The 12018-nt window shown below is 35.1% G+C and overlaps 1 protein-coding gene across 3 annotated transcripts in view; it reads right to left on the reverse strand.

Annotated features, from left to right (window-relative positions):
• Positions 1–2791: 2791 nt before the first annotated feature.
• Positions 2792–12018, reverse strand: part of LOC130219642 (solute carrier family 45 member 3) — a 58657-nt gene continuing 49430 nt past the window's right edge. For all 3 annotated transcript variants that reach the window (XM_056452084.1, XM_056452086.1, XM_056452085.1), the window contains exons 4-6: positions 8167–8432; positions 5619–6047; positions 2792–3477 (exon numbers count right to left, since the gene is read on the reverse strand). In XM_056452084.1, coding sequence (XP_056308059.1) covers positions 5634–6047; positions 8167–8432 — 680 coding nt within the window. In that variant the 3' untranslated portion in view covers positions 2792–3477; positions 5619–5633. The remainder of the gene's footprint in view (positions 3478–5618; positions 6048–8166; positions 8433–12018) is intronic.

Raw genomic sequence — 12018 nt, forward strand, 5'->3', positions numbered from 1 at the left:
TAATAACTGATTTATTTTATCTTTGCCATGAAGGCAGTAAATAATATTTGACTATATATTTTTCAAGACACTTCTATACAGCTTAAAGTGACATTTAAAGGCTTAACTAGGTTAAATAGGCAGGTTAGGCTAATTAGGAAAGTTATTGTATTATGATGGTTTGTTCTGTAGACTATCAAAATAATATATAGCTTAAAGGGCTAATAATTTTGACCTTAAAATATATATAAAAAAAATTAACTGCTTTTATTTTAGCTGAAATAAAATGAATCAGACTTTCTCCAGAAGAAAAAATATTATCAGACATACTGTGAAAATTCCCTTGCTCTTTTAAACTTAATTTGGGAAATATTTAATAAAGAAAATCAAATTTTAAGGGGGTTTAAAAATTCTGATTTCAACTGTATATACCAAATACAAAATCATATTCAGGAAATACCATAAACGTTGGGGAAAATGTAGCTTGTGTGCTAATAAATGGTTTATTCAGTGCCCTTTTTATACGTGGACCTATAGTATTATGATCCAGAAAGTGTATTTGCATAATTTATTCATCAATGTATCAACTAAATAGTTGGAACTGGAAATAGTCCAAACAGGGAGGGAGAAATTTTCTGAAATGTTAAAACAGGACGTACAAGCTTTAGTAAAATATTCACTAGAAAAAAGGTACACTGTCTGTCAGGAATTGATACTATTTATGAAACTACGTATGTCACTGTTGATGAAGAGCATGCAGATCATTTTAGGACAAAGATTGACAGTTGAAAGGACAGACATAATGCAATAGATTCCACTTTAAAGGGCACCTATGATGAAAATCAACTTTTGTAAGCTGTTTGGACAGAACTGTGTGTAGGTATAGTGTAAACTGTCATATTGGAGTGATAGAAACACAAGTTTTTTTTATTTTATTTACTGATGTTTAAAATAGGATCCAAATCCCAGTGATTTTGAGGCCCAATGCAACGTGGCGTAGGAGTGTTTTCCTCATCCACCGAATTGATTGACAGGTGCCATGTCTCCATAATAACATGTATGCACATGTCCACAGAACTCTTTTTGCAAAGAAGCTGGGATTAAAACATATGTTACAAGTCTCTGTGATCATCTGCACATCAATAATTACTTTTACAAGTTTTGAAACGTTTTTAAAACAGTGCATGTTTGTAATAAAGAGTAAAATCGCTATGTATACGATACCCCTGGGATACTCTTAATGAAATTCAAGGCTTTTAAAGACCTTTTCAATACCGTTTCAAATGAAATTCAATGCCAACGTCGTACCCATTCTGACAGAAGTATGATGGGAAAATGTCAAATCTGTATAAATTCTGAATCCTAGAGAATAATTATGTACAAGTGGGCTACTTGAATTAAATAAAACATTTTATTTCAATTATCAGATTTATTTAATACATACGCAACGAATATGAAGGTCCAACTGCTTACTTTTCATCAGCTTATTGAGACTCATCAAACATGACCACAAACCCATTGGCCTTATTGACCTGGTCAGTCAGTTCTTTAGTAATAAAAAGAGCCAATCAGAATTTAGTTATAGATGCAGTTCAGTTGCTTCCACATGAAAATGTAGCTGCAACCTCGGAGTCAGGAAACATGGTTTTGAAAAACCTCTGTAATGTTCTCATTCGATGTGTAAGAGTGGTGCTCAGAGATTGTTTTAAGGACCCACATCACCTCTGACTGCAGAGTTGGTGCTGAGCCACAGTAAGATAGGATGTTCCTTGGCTGTAGTGGCAATGCTTCTAATGTAGAAATTTCTTCATTACTGATAGCCAAAGCTGTTTCAGTAACCGAAGAGGTGATGACGAGCAGTACTACACGCGGGCACCCTTCATATGGTAGTCCTGGGCCGTAACACCCATCTTTGCTAGCTTAAAAGATTTCCAGCACCACAGTCATTTCCTGGCACAGGCTTGACCCAAACGTAATTCGAATTCCTTGGCCACAGCAAATTAAACCGACACTTTCCCATTTTAGCCAACAAACTAGGCTAGCGACTACCTTGTTCTGTACCTCACTTGCCTAGTAACCATAGTAACGGGTGCGCACGCTTTCTGCTATGACAAAGAGTGCGAGGTGCACTCAACTTTACGCTGCATGAATTTTTAATTAGCATACATTAGTAACAGTTCATTTTGTTACGGTATGAACTTAATCCTAGGAAAAGCACAAATAAATGAATAAAATAAGACCTTTGTAACTAAATCTGAAACTTTGCATACCAAATGCAAGGCTATTAAGGCCTTAATTTGAGATCATCAAATTTAAGACTTTTTCAGTGCTTTTAAGACCCCGCGGGTACTCTGTATGTCATTTTTAACCGCTATAATCACTACGGCCACATGGTGTCAGTAAACGCGCATGTGTGACTCATCATTTCAGAAAGGCTTGAATAAGCTCCACCACAGATACATCAATTAAACTTGGTATTTTTGACCAGTGACCTTATTTCAGCTTCATCCATGTCTGTCTCTATCACTGATGGCTGTTTATCTGACATAAAGCATGAGAGGCAGACACGTATGTGGAAACAGTGGACAGGGAGAAGCAGTTCATTTGGATTTAAAGCCACAGGCTACAAAGACAGCTACACTGTAGTCAGACACCAAAATGGGCAGATTCAACATTATATAATAAATAATCTGGTATTTTGAGCTGAAACTTTACAGACACATTCTGGAGACAACAAAGACAAATCTTACATCTTGTAAAATAGGTGCACTTTAAATGAAAAAATCAACTAAATGAAAGAAAATCACATACATCAGCAGGTAAAATATCAGTACCTTTTTTATTAGTTCATTGTGCTTTGATCGAACAGATGAATATTTCAACTGGACGAAATGTCCATCCTGAGAATCTTACTCAATGTGACGCCCCGTAACGCTCTTAAAAAAATAAAAGCTCCACATACACTCTCTGAGCAACAGCGGCTGTACTTACAGATGCAGTACTTAAATAGGACATGAAACGAACAGTTTTGTAAAGTTAATCTATACTGTAACTTATTAACACCATATAAATGATGTTTTCATACTGTTAATGATGGTTTGTAACACTATCTTAGGTCTATGTAAAGTCACTTGTAGAAAAATATCCCAGATTGTCTTTTTGAGATTTTATACATGACTGAGTCATTAGTTTTGATTACTGACCAAAATTTCAGCTTTTAAAAAAAATTAAGACACTTTTGTTTGACAAACAAGTCAAACGAGGTTAGAGTACATAAATACAGACCTCGCCAAAACTGGTTGCATAAAAACTCCCATAGGGATATAAATACATGTATATATTATCATTAAAATATATATATATATAATTATATACAATAAAATAGTTCTTTACAAAAAAAGTATTTTAAACACAACAGGAGTTACATCACACAGTTTGATGTGTCCAATTGGTCCCATAGAGATAGAAAGCATAATTCATCCTCAAACCAAACAAGACCTATGAAGAGAAAAGTAGAGACATGGTCAGGAATTTAAAGGGATAGTTCACCCAAAAATAAAAATTCTGTCAATAATTATCAACCCTTGTGTTGTTCCAAACCCCCAAAGGCCTTCGTTCATCTTTTTAACACAAAAGAACATATTTTAGATGAAATCCAAGAGATCCTCCATAGAGATTAATGGTTCTGACTTCTAAATGAATGGGAAGCACTGACGCCCCGTGTGAATGGGGCGTAACAAAAAAAAGTTTGATATGAAGTTTTGCTATGAAGCGCTATTGTTTTATTAAAATGTGGCTGCTGAGTGTGCGCCTTGGATGGAATGCCAATAAGCTTAGGGTGTAAGTTAGTCATTTCCAATGGAGGCGCACAGCTTGCACGATGCCAGTTGAAAAACATCTGAACTTTTCAGAACGTCACGAGCGCACTGCGATTCATGCAAGTAGAACTAACCAATCTGCTTCACACTTTGTATGGAATATACACAATTCAGTAGTAACGGCAGATAATTACCTCAGACAAACACAGCGCACCCAAACACTGCAGTGCTTTTACTTTTCTCCGTAAACTTGCATCACAGCTGCAGCAATGGTTTGTCTGTTTGTCATCCTCTGAGAAAACGGTTGATAGTTGCCTAGTTACGAGAGACACCATAGAAAATGGTGAAGAAAACCACGCGCTCGCTCTTGTCACTTCAGGTCAGAATAACAACACATGCGAAAAAGAGTGCCGGGGCTAACAGCAGTGAAGATTTGATTATTATAATCTGTTTTGTTGACAGAGTTTGAGGTTTACTGTATCATTATTATTGACACCTTACAGATGTTGATCTACCTTCACCACTGCACACACTTTGTAACATTTTATCAAGTTTAAGTCTTTTTAACACTTAAGTTTATTTTATTAAAGAGATCAGATATTTTGTTTAATTATTTTAGTTTTTGACTATTAAAACTATTTGCCTTAATGTTGGTAAATTAAAATAAAGTGGTTAGAAAAATCCTAATATTCCTAAATGTACTGTTAAAAATATTCAATAATTATTTATATCGAATGATATGAAACATGATATCATGATAATATTTTTAGCAATATCACCCCGCCCTAGTTTTGATGATAATATTCAGATTGAACCACTGAAGGCATATGTTTTGTTTTGAGAATGCGTTTTGGTATTTTTCTGTACTTTAAAAAAAAGTCAGGATCATTGCTGTCTAATTATTTTGTGTTTAAAAGTTGAACGAAGATCTCAGGGATTTGAAACAACATGAGAGAGATTAATTAATAACATCATTTTAATTTTTGTGTGTAGTAACACTAATTGAAAAGATAAACATTAGAAAAACGTAGGTAAATCTTAGGTAGCATGGACTTAGGTCCCCTTATTCTTTCATTACCTTACCCAGAGAAACTTTGTTCGCTTACAAAATATTTGTATTCTCTAAAAAAATTGTTGCATTCGCCAAATCATTTTGTTTTCTCTTGCAGAACATTTGCATTATGCTAAAAAAAACCTTAGTTTGCACATTAAATACTTACATTCTCTCAAAGTAACCTTTGTAAAATGTTGCATTTTATTCTGTTACATTTGCATTCTCTCTTAAAAATATAGCATTCCTCTGGGAATTTTCAATAGAAATGCATTCCACCAAAAAGATTTGCTTATTGCTTGAGAGAAATTGTATATTTTCTCTCAAAATATATTGCTTTCCTCAATTTTTTAGCCTTTATTACTATTGGACAACTTTACAGGAAGTTAGAGCAGTGTTTCTCAACCCTGTTCCTGAAGGCACACCAACAGTCCACATTTTCAACCTCTCCCTAATCAAACACATCTGAATCAACTCATCAGAACATTAGAAGAGGCTCCAAAACCTGAAGTTAATGGGTCAGATAAGAGAAACACCGAAAATATGTACTGTTAGTGTGCCTCCAGGAACAGGGTTGGGAAACACTGAGTTAGAGAGTGAGAGAGTTTAGATGTTTTCACACTGCCGGTGAGCCTAGCCACACAAAATCTCCTCCCATCTCTTGTTTTGAACAACATTTAATGTTCAATGTGCCCTTTATATGAATCTGTAAATCAATCAGTAACATTTCAATTGGTATTTAGTACTGAGCCAAGTGTGAAATTACTCACATGATCGCTGCTTCTTCAGCTTCTGAGGTCCTTTTGGTCAAAGATGATGTGGGTGGCAAAATAAATGCCTATGGCACCAAATATGGCAGAGGAGGCGATGTACGCGGTGACGGACTCTGTGAATTGGACGATCATGCCCATGAAGAGGGTGGGGAAGACCTGAGAGAGAAGAAAGGTGCTGTCCAGAATGGCGAAGTCTAATCCGACCCCACGTTTCTCGAAATCCTCAGACTCCGCATCAAGGCGGCCATCGTTCTGAGGTGGGTAATACTCTGGTTTATCACTATTGTAATGAGCGTGCCCATTGGAAATGCCACTCTTGTGGTTGACATCTCCAGAGCCGTTGTCTAATGACAGATAGACAGAATCCCTTGTGATGGTAAATCCGTTTGTATGTGTTTTTTTGGTTTTGCTGTTTTCCATGTACACCTGCAATGAGAGAGATCACATATATGATGTAACTTTAAAAAACTGTGTAGGTTTTTCTGCAACTTACATTTAAAATAATTAAAGCAAATCACTCTAAAAAATAAGGTTGTGCTGCAGATAATCCACATACTGTACAGTACACAGTGAAAAGTGAAAATCTGTCTTTCGCACGAGACGTTAAACCAAGGTCCTGACTCTCTGTGGTCATTGAAAACCCCATGGCACTTCTCATAAAGAGTAGGGGTATAACCCAGGTTTCCTGGCCAAAGTCCCTCAATCGGCCCTTACGACCATGGCCTCCCAATCTTCCCATTCCACTGAATTGGTTATCAATGTCTCTCCACTCCACCAATAGCTGGTGTGTGTGGTGAGCACACTGGCGCTGTTGTCCTGTGGCTGCCGTCGCATTATTCAAGTGGACACTGCACACTGGTGGTGTTGTGGAGACACCCCCCACCCCCATGATTGTAAAGCGCTTTGGGTGTATGGCCATACCCAATAAATGCGCTATATAAATACACATTACATTACAATAGTGTATGAGAAGTTTGGATTTGTGCATTATTTCAGTATTTTACGTTTAGTATTAAAAGCAAAGTGCAAATTACAGAGGGGATTGGGATGGATTGACTCCCTGAAGGACGCAAAAACAAAATGTATAGGGGGGCCAGCACTTTAATATTGAGAAATAGTTTGCTCTGATCTGTATTTTTAAATAATAATGTTAATAATTAAAATAACAGATAATATAAATATACATTTGACCACCCCCATAATGGATTGTAGCATTAGCTACATTTCCATCCACCCGTTTTCATGCACAATTTGGATATGCACATTAAAAACGGTTGATGTAAATGCCAAGATGTGCGTACCTTTTGAAAACGTGCATTAAAACCATATGTGCATAACTGAGTAGGATAAACTTTTTATTCGGTAAGAAAAGATGTCCATAAACTATGATGTAAACACTTTTTTTTTTTTACCAAACACATTCTAGTGTATTAAAAAAAGTCTTGTGATTCTGTTATAAAAGAATATGTGATGATAAAAATGTGTGACTGGACAAACCAGTAGGCTGAGCTTATTGTAAAACATCTGAAATGTTGTTTTGATCATTCTAAAATGCCTTAACCATTTTAGTGTTATTTAATTATTAATTACCTCCAGAACTGTCAAGAGGGTCTGTGCTCCCCGTCTGACGCTTTCAAGCGCCACCACACATTAATTGCGTGCCACCATTGTCTTCTGAGGTGCATGTCATTTATTAAATGAAGAAAAGATTCACGCTGCTTCTACTACCACAGCAAATTTCGTTTTTACTGTAGATATTTGGCACCAGTTAATCAGGAAGTGATGATTTTGTTCTCTTTCACTCGTTAGATGAAAACGCTGCTGTATTCGCACGCCTTTTATGCAATATCCTGGTTTTGCGCATAAATTTAGTTAGCGTTTTTGGATGGAAACAGCTATTGTGAATGCACAATCACATCAATCAGTCTATGTGAGAAAAAAAAACATTCAAAAGTCTAAAACTGCCAGATCTAGAGCACCAATATAGACATCGTAAGTGTTTTTTCTCATAAAATTGGTATATACATAAGGCAAATTAGATGTATGACCTACAGTAACATCTGAAATAGCTAATCAGAGGATGCTATAGGACAGAATACACTAAATATCCCTCAAAACACTGAACTTAAATATGTTTTATTAATTAATTAGATGCAATCTAAATAAATACATAAAAGACAGAAGGATGTATTACACAAACTAACATTACCAAAAAAAAGTTGACCCCCTGAACATCAGTGTATAATTCACACACTGATTAAAAGCATGTGGCCAATGCTCTCTTGGGCTCACTGTGTTTGTTTCTCCAGATTATTCTCTCTTTGTATTGCTTAGTATAGTATAATATAGTCAACGTCAGTAATATTGCTTTACCATTTGATGTATATTTGAATGAATAATTTAATATTTGATCCATGAACTTTGAAGAGTCACTTCATTGTACCCAATCATGTAAAACCACTAATTGTTTACAATTTAAAGCAATTTCATCCCAAAATGAACGCAAAGCATCATGGTAACAACAGAAATAGTATGAAATGCCTACCTCTTTCTCTTTGTGGTAGTGGCAGGTGAGAGTGTAAGGCAGTGTCTGCAGGGTTGCATAGGCAAAGCCAGTGAGGCCCGACATCGCCGTGACCAGCAGGACACTCTTGGACAAGCAGATAACCAGAGCAGAGATGGTGAAGCAGATCATGCTGCTCAGATAGACCATCCTGGAGCCAAAGACACGCACCAGCCTGCTCATGACCAGCGAGAAGAAGGTAGAGGTAGCACACTGCAGGAACAGGCCCAGGCTGCCCATACGGATACCTGGAGGAGTGATGGTATTCAAATGTCACAAGATCTTTCGACTTGTCGCAGTAATTACTGCTTTAAATTATCACATTGTGTTCACACAAATATGCCTGAAGAATAATTCCCCAAAAACCTGGCCTGGTGAAACAGTACAAGCTCACAGGAAACTTAAAGGGATAGTTCACCCAAAAATTTTAATTCGGTGATCATTTATATTCCAAATCAGTTAGAGTTTTGTTCTTATGAACAGAAGAAGATATTAAAAAATGTGGGTCGTCTGAACCAGGTAAAGTGGTATATAGCACCAAGACCACAATTTTTTTTAAATAACAATGCAATGCTACAGTTATCATCACTTAAAATCTTTATCTATACACAGGGTTCCCCATAAGTAGGTTCAGACAAAATCTGTGGACATTTTTTGCTTATTTGCTTTATAGAATTTTGTTAAAAACAAAAATAATGCAGATTTTTGTGGAATGATTTTGGGAGTATCGTAATTAAAAGTATCTTAATATATCAAATAAAAAATACCTTTAAACTTTTATTTACGATTTATAAATAAATCCACTTATTTGGTAAACAAAGCAAGTCTCTCATATAAGAAATATTACTTTACAAACTATTGTAAATAAATCATATGAACATTTTCATATTAGTCAATATTACTGAAACTAATTTCAAAACTGAATAAATTTACAGATGAAGATAAATAGACTCAATGATGGGCTAAAAATCTGCATAGATTCCACGTGGGCCTGGCCATGGGTCATTCAATTGCTGGATTATCATGAAATTTTAAAAGGTCTATTCCAGACTTTAAAAATAAGGGAATTTTAAATGTATATTTTTGTACAAGTCACAGAATATTAATGATTTCTGTTTGTCAATCAGTTGTAAATTTTGTTATGTACCATGTGTTGTTATGGTTAGGTTATTTTAGACTGCCATTTTATTCCTTTTAACAGACAATAGCTGTTAAAATATTGTCTCTGTCCCTCTTGGATTTTGTGGTAAATTTCTGATTATCACGGCCTAAAATGACTGAATATTTGAAATATTTGAAGCAGTAATCCTTCATCAGTTTTTTGACCTCATTGGTCTCTATAATATATATATATATATATATATATATATATATATATATATATATATATATATATATATATATATATATATATATATATATATATATATATATATATATATATATATATATATAGGGTCTTGAAAAGTTTTACATTTCTAAATAAATTTTTTAGGCCTTAAAGTTTTAAATTCACTTAAATATTGTGTTGTAGGTCTTAAATCATTTTAAACAGGTCTTTCTATGTCCATGTAAAGCTACCCAATCAGGGCCAACACCCATCCAATCATTATCATTCCATCTCAATAAAAGTTTTGACAAAAGTTTATTTATTAACTCTGTCGATATAGCTGTTTATTAACATATAATTTAATTATCTTCCTTATAATAATAATAAAAATAATAGTTTTTAATGTTTTTTTAATGATTTAACTGGGCCATTAGAAAGAATCTTTAGCGTTTAGCCTTGTGAAAGTCTGAAATTTCTTTCATAATGGTCTTAAAGTCTTAAATGTGGCTTGATGAAACTTGTAGAAACCCTGATATGAAAAAGGAAGACAGAGATAGGACACAACAGCTGCCTGTTTTTCTTTTCATTTTAAGTCATTTTAAAATGTAATTTTTTAAATATTTTAGTCTGTAATAAGTTCATGAATTTGACATTTAGTGGGAACACTGTATGCAAAATACAAAAACACACGTTGGACACGTCATGTTTGGATACCAATGTAGGTTCACAAAGTCATGAACATTCATGTTATGAGCAACGAAACGTCCATTATTGTTGATATTGTGTATATACAAGAAAGACATTAATTTATTAATAAAGGGGTGAGTAAATTAGGATTTTTTGGGGTAATACATTTTTGTATTATTTCTGTTTTATTTACTATATGAGTCTGAACAGACTTTTATTTTGAAAAACTTTTAGTTGAAAAAATGACTGTATTCTCTCGCTTGCATCTCAGCCACTTGAGCTCCCAAATTTACCCACAAACCAGCAAAATGAGTAAGAAATAGACATTCTAGGAAAATTTATTTGCTATGGGTAAAAGGCCAAGTGAAGGACCTGCGAACTGCCAAGGAATAGATCCGCAACCCATTTGTCAACAAATCAGGTGAATCATAGCATGTCTGTGCAAGAAGATCAACTGCTGGTGATCGCAAATGATGGCGGCCTTTCAGGGGGTGTTCGTAAATTGTGTCTTCTGGAGTTTGCGCAAGTTTTTTATTTCCCATGGTGACGCACTTGCACCTTCCAGACGCACTCAGCTGAATGAATGCCACGAGCACACAGCGAGTGAAGTGACAAGACTGACGATCAGCTTTAGCTTTCATGGAATATAGTTACACATTTTGGTAGTCTAATTATACCAGACAAACAAAGAACAGCCAAACACTGCAGTGCTTTGTAATTTTCTCCTTGAATAAAACTTGTATCAGAGTGACAGCAATGTTTTGTCAGCTTGTCATTCTCTGAGAAAACGGTTGATGGTTACCTATGAACTACCTATGAAACTTGTCTGTTTCTCAATTCCAAGAATGCAGAGAATGGACTTGCGTTCTTGTGAAGACCGATCTTGCCAAGTTACATTGGAAAACGGAATCGGGAAACTGCAAGAACCGAGAATGCGTCCTGTGAGAAATGAGATGCTGCGTTCTTCCCTGGTTCTTCCTGATGGTCACATGACTTCACTAATTTTTAATGGAAAATTTAAACATTACAGCATTCATACAACGATTTATAGTTTTTCCACCTTTCAAAATATAAATACTATGCATAAAGACCTTATAAATCTATGACGCATAATACAAATAAAACTAATTTTAATATGAATTTCAGCAGATAAACACTCTTGATGCGTTTATACCTAAAGATTTTCATGTTAATGTTTACTTTTACAGTTTCATTTAGGAAAACTCCTGAGACAAATAAGTTATATCTCTGAACTTTAATAATAAATCTATATAGAATGCTGAGCTTCCCACCGCCTTTATTCAGCCGCAATGACTTTGGGATTTCTCGAGTGAGTTTTGCGCTCAAGTCTGCATCAATGCATCCTCAATACCAAGAACACATATGGGAACTTTCACGTGTCCTCCATTCTTGTGGTCTTGAGTTTTGGAACTGAGTTTTGGCAGTTGATGATGACATTACACGAGAACGCAGAAGAACGCATATTGAGAAACAGCCATGTTCAAGCGTTGACCGGTCTGCGGTGATAAAAAGGTTGGGGACGACTGTAGTAGTCAACATTTGAAGTGGATCAAAAATGTTTTTCATAAGACAGGAATAGGTATTATTCAATAATTTTAGGACAACTTTAATGATCCACTTTAATTGTTGACTACTGTTTCTGGTGCCTCCTCACTAGCATTGCTAGGAAAGAAAATCCGACTGAAAAAAAGGACTTTTTGACTGAAGAATACATTAAATATTTAATGAAGGGGTGAGTAAATTATCATGATTTTTTGGTAATACTTAAGTTTAGGTCACAATTCACAGTATAAACA

The sequence above is a fragment of the Danio aesculapii genome, chromosome 25 (genome assembly GCF_903798145.1).
Source record: "Danio aesculapii chromosome 25, fDanAes4.1, whole genome shotgun sequence".
Lineage (NCBI taxonomy): Eukaryota > Metazoa > Chordata > Actinopteri > Cypriniformes > Danionidae > Danio > Danio aesculapii.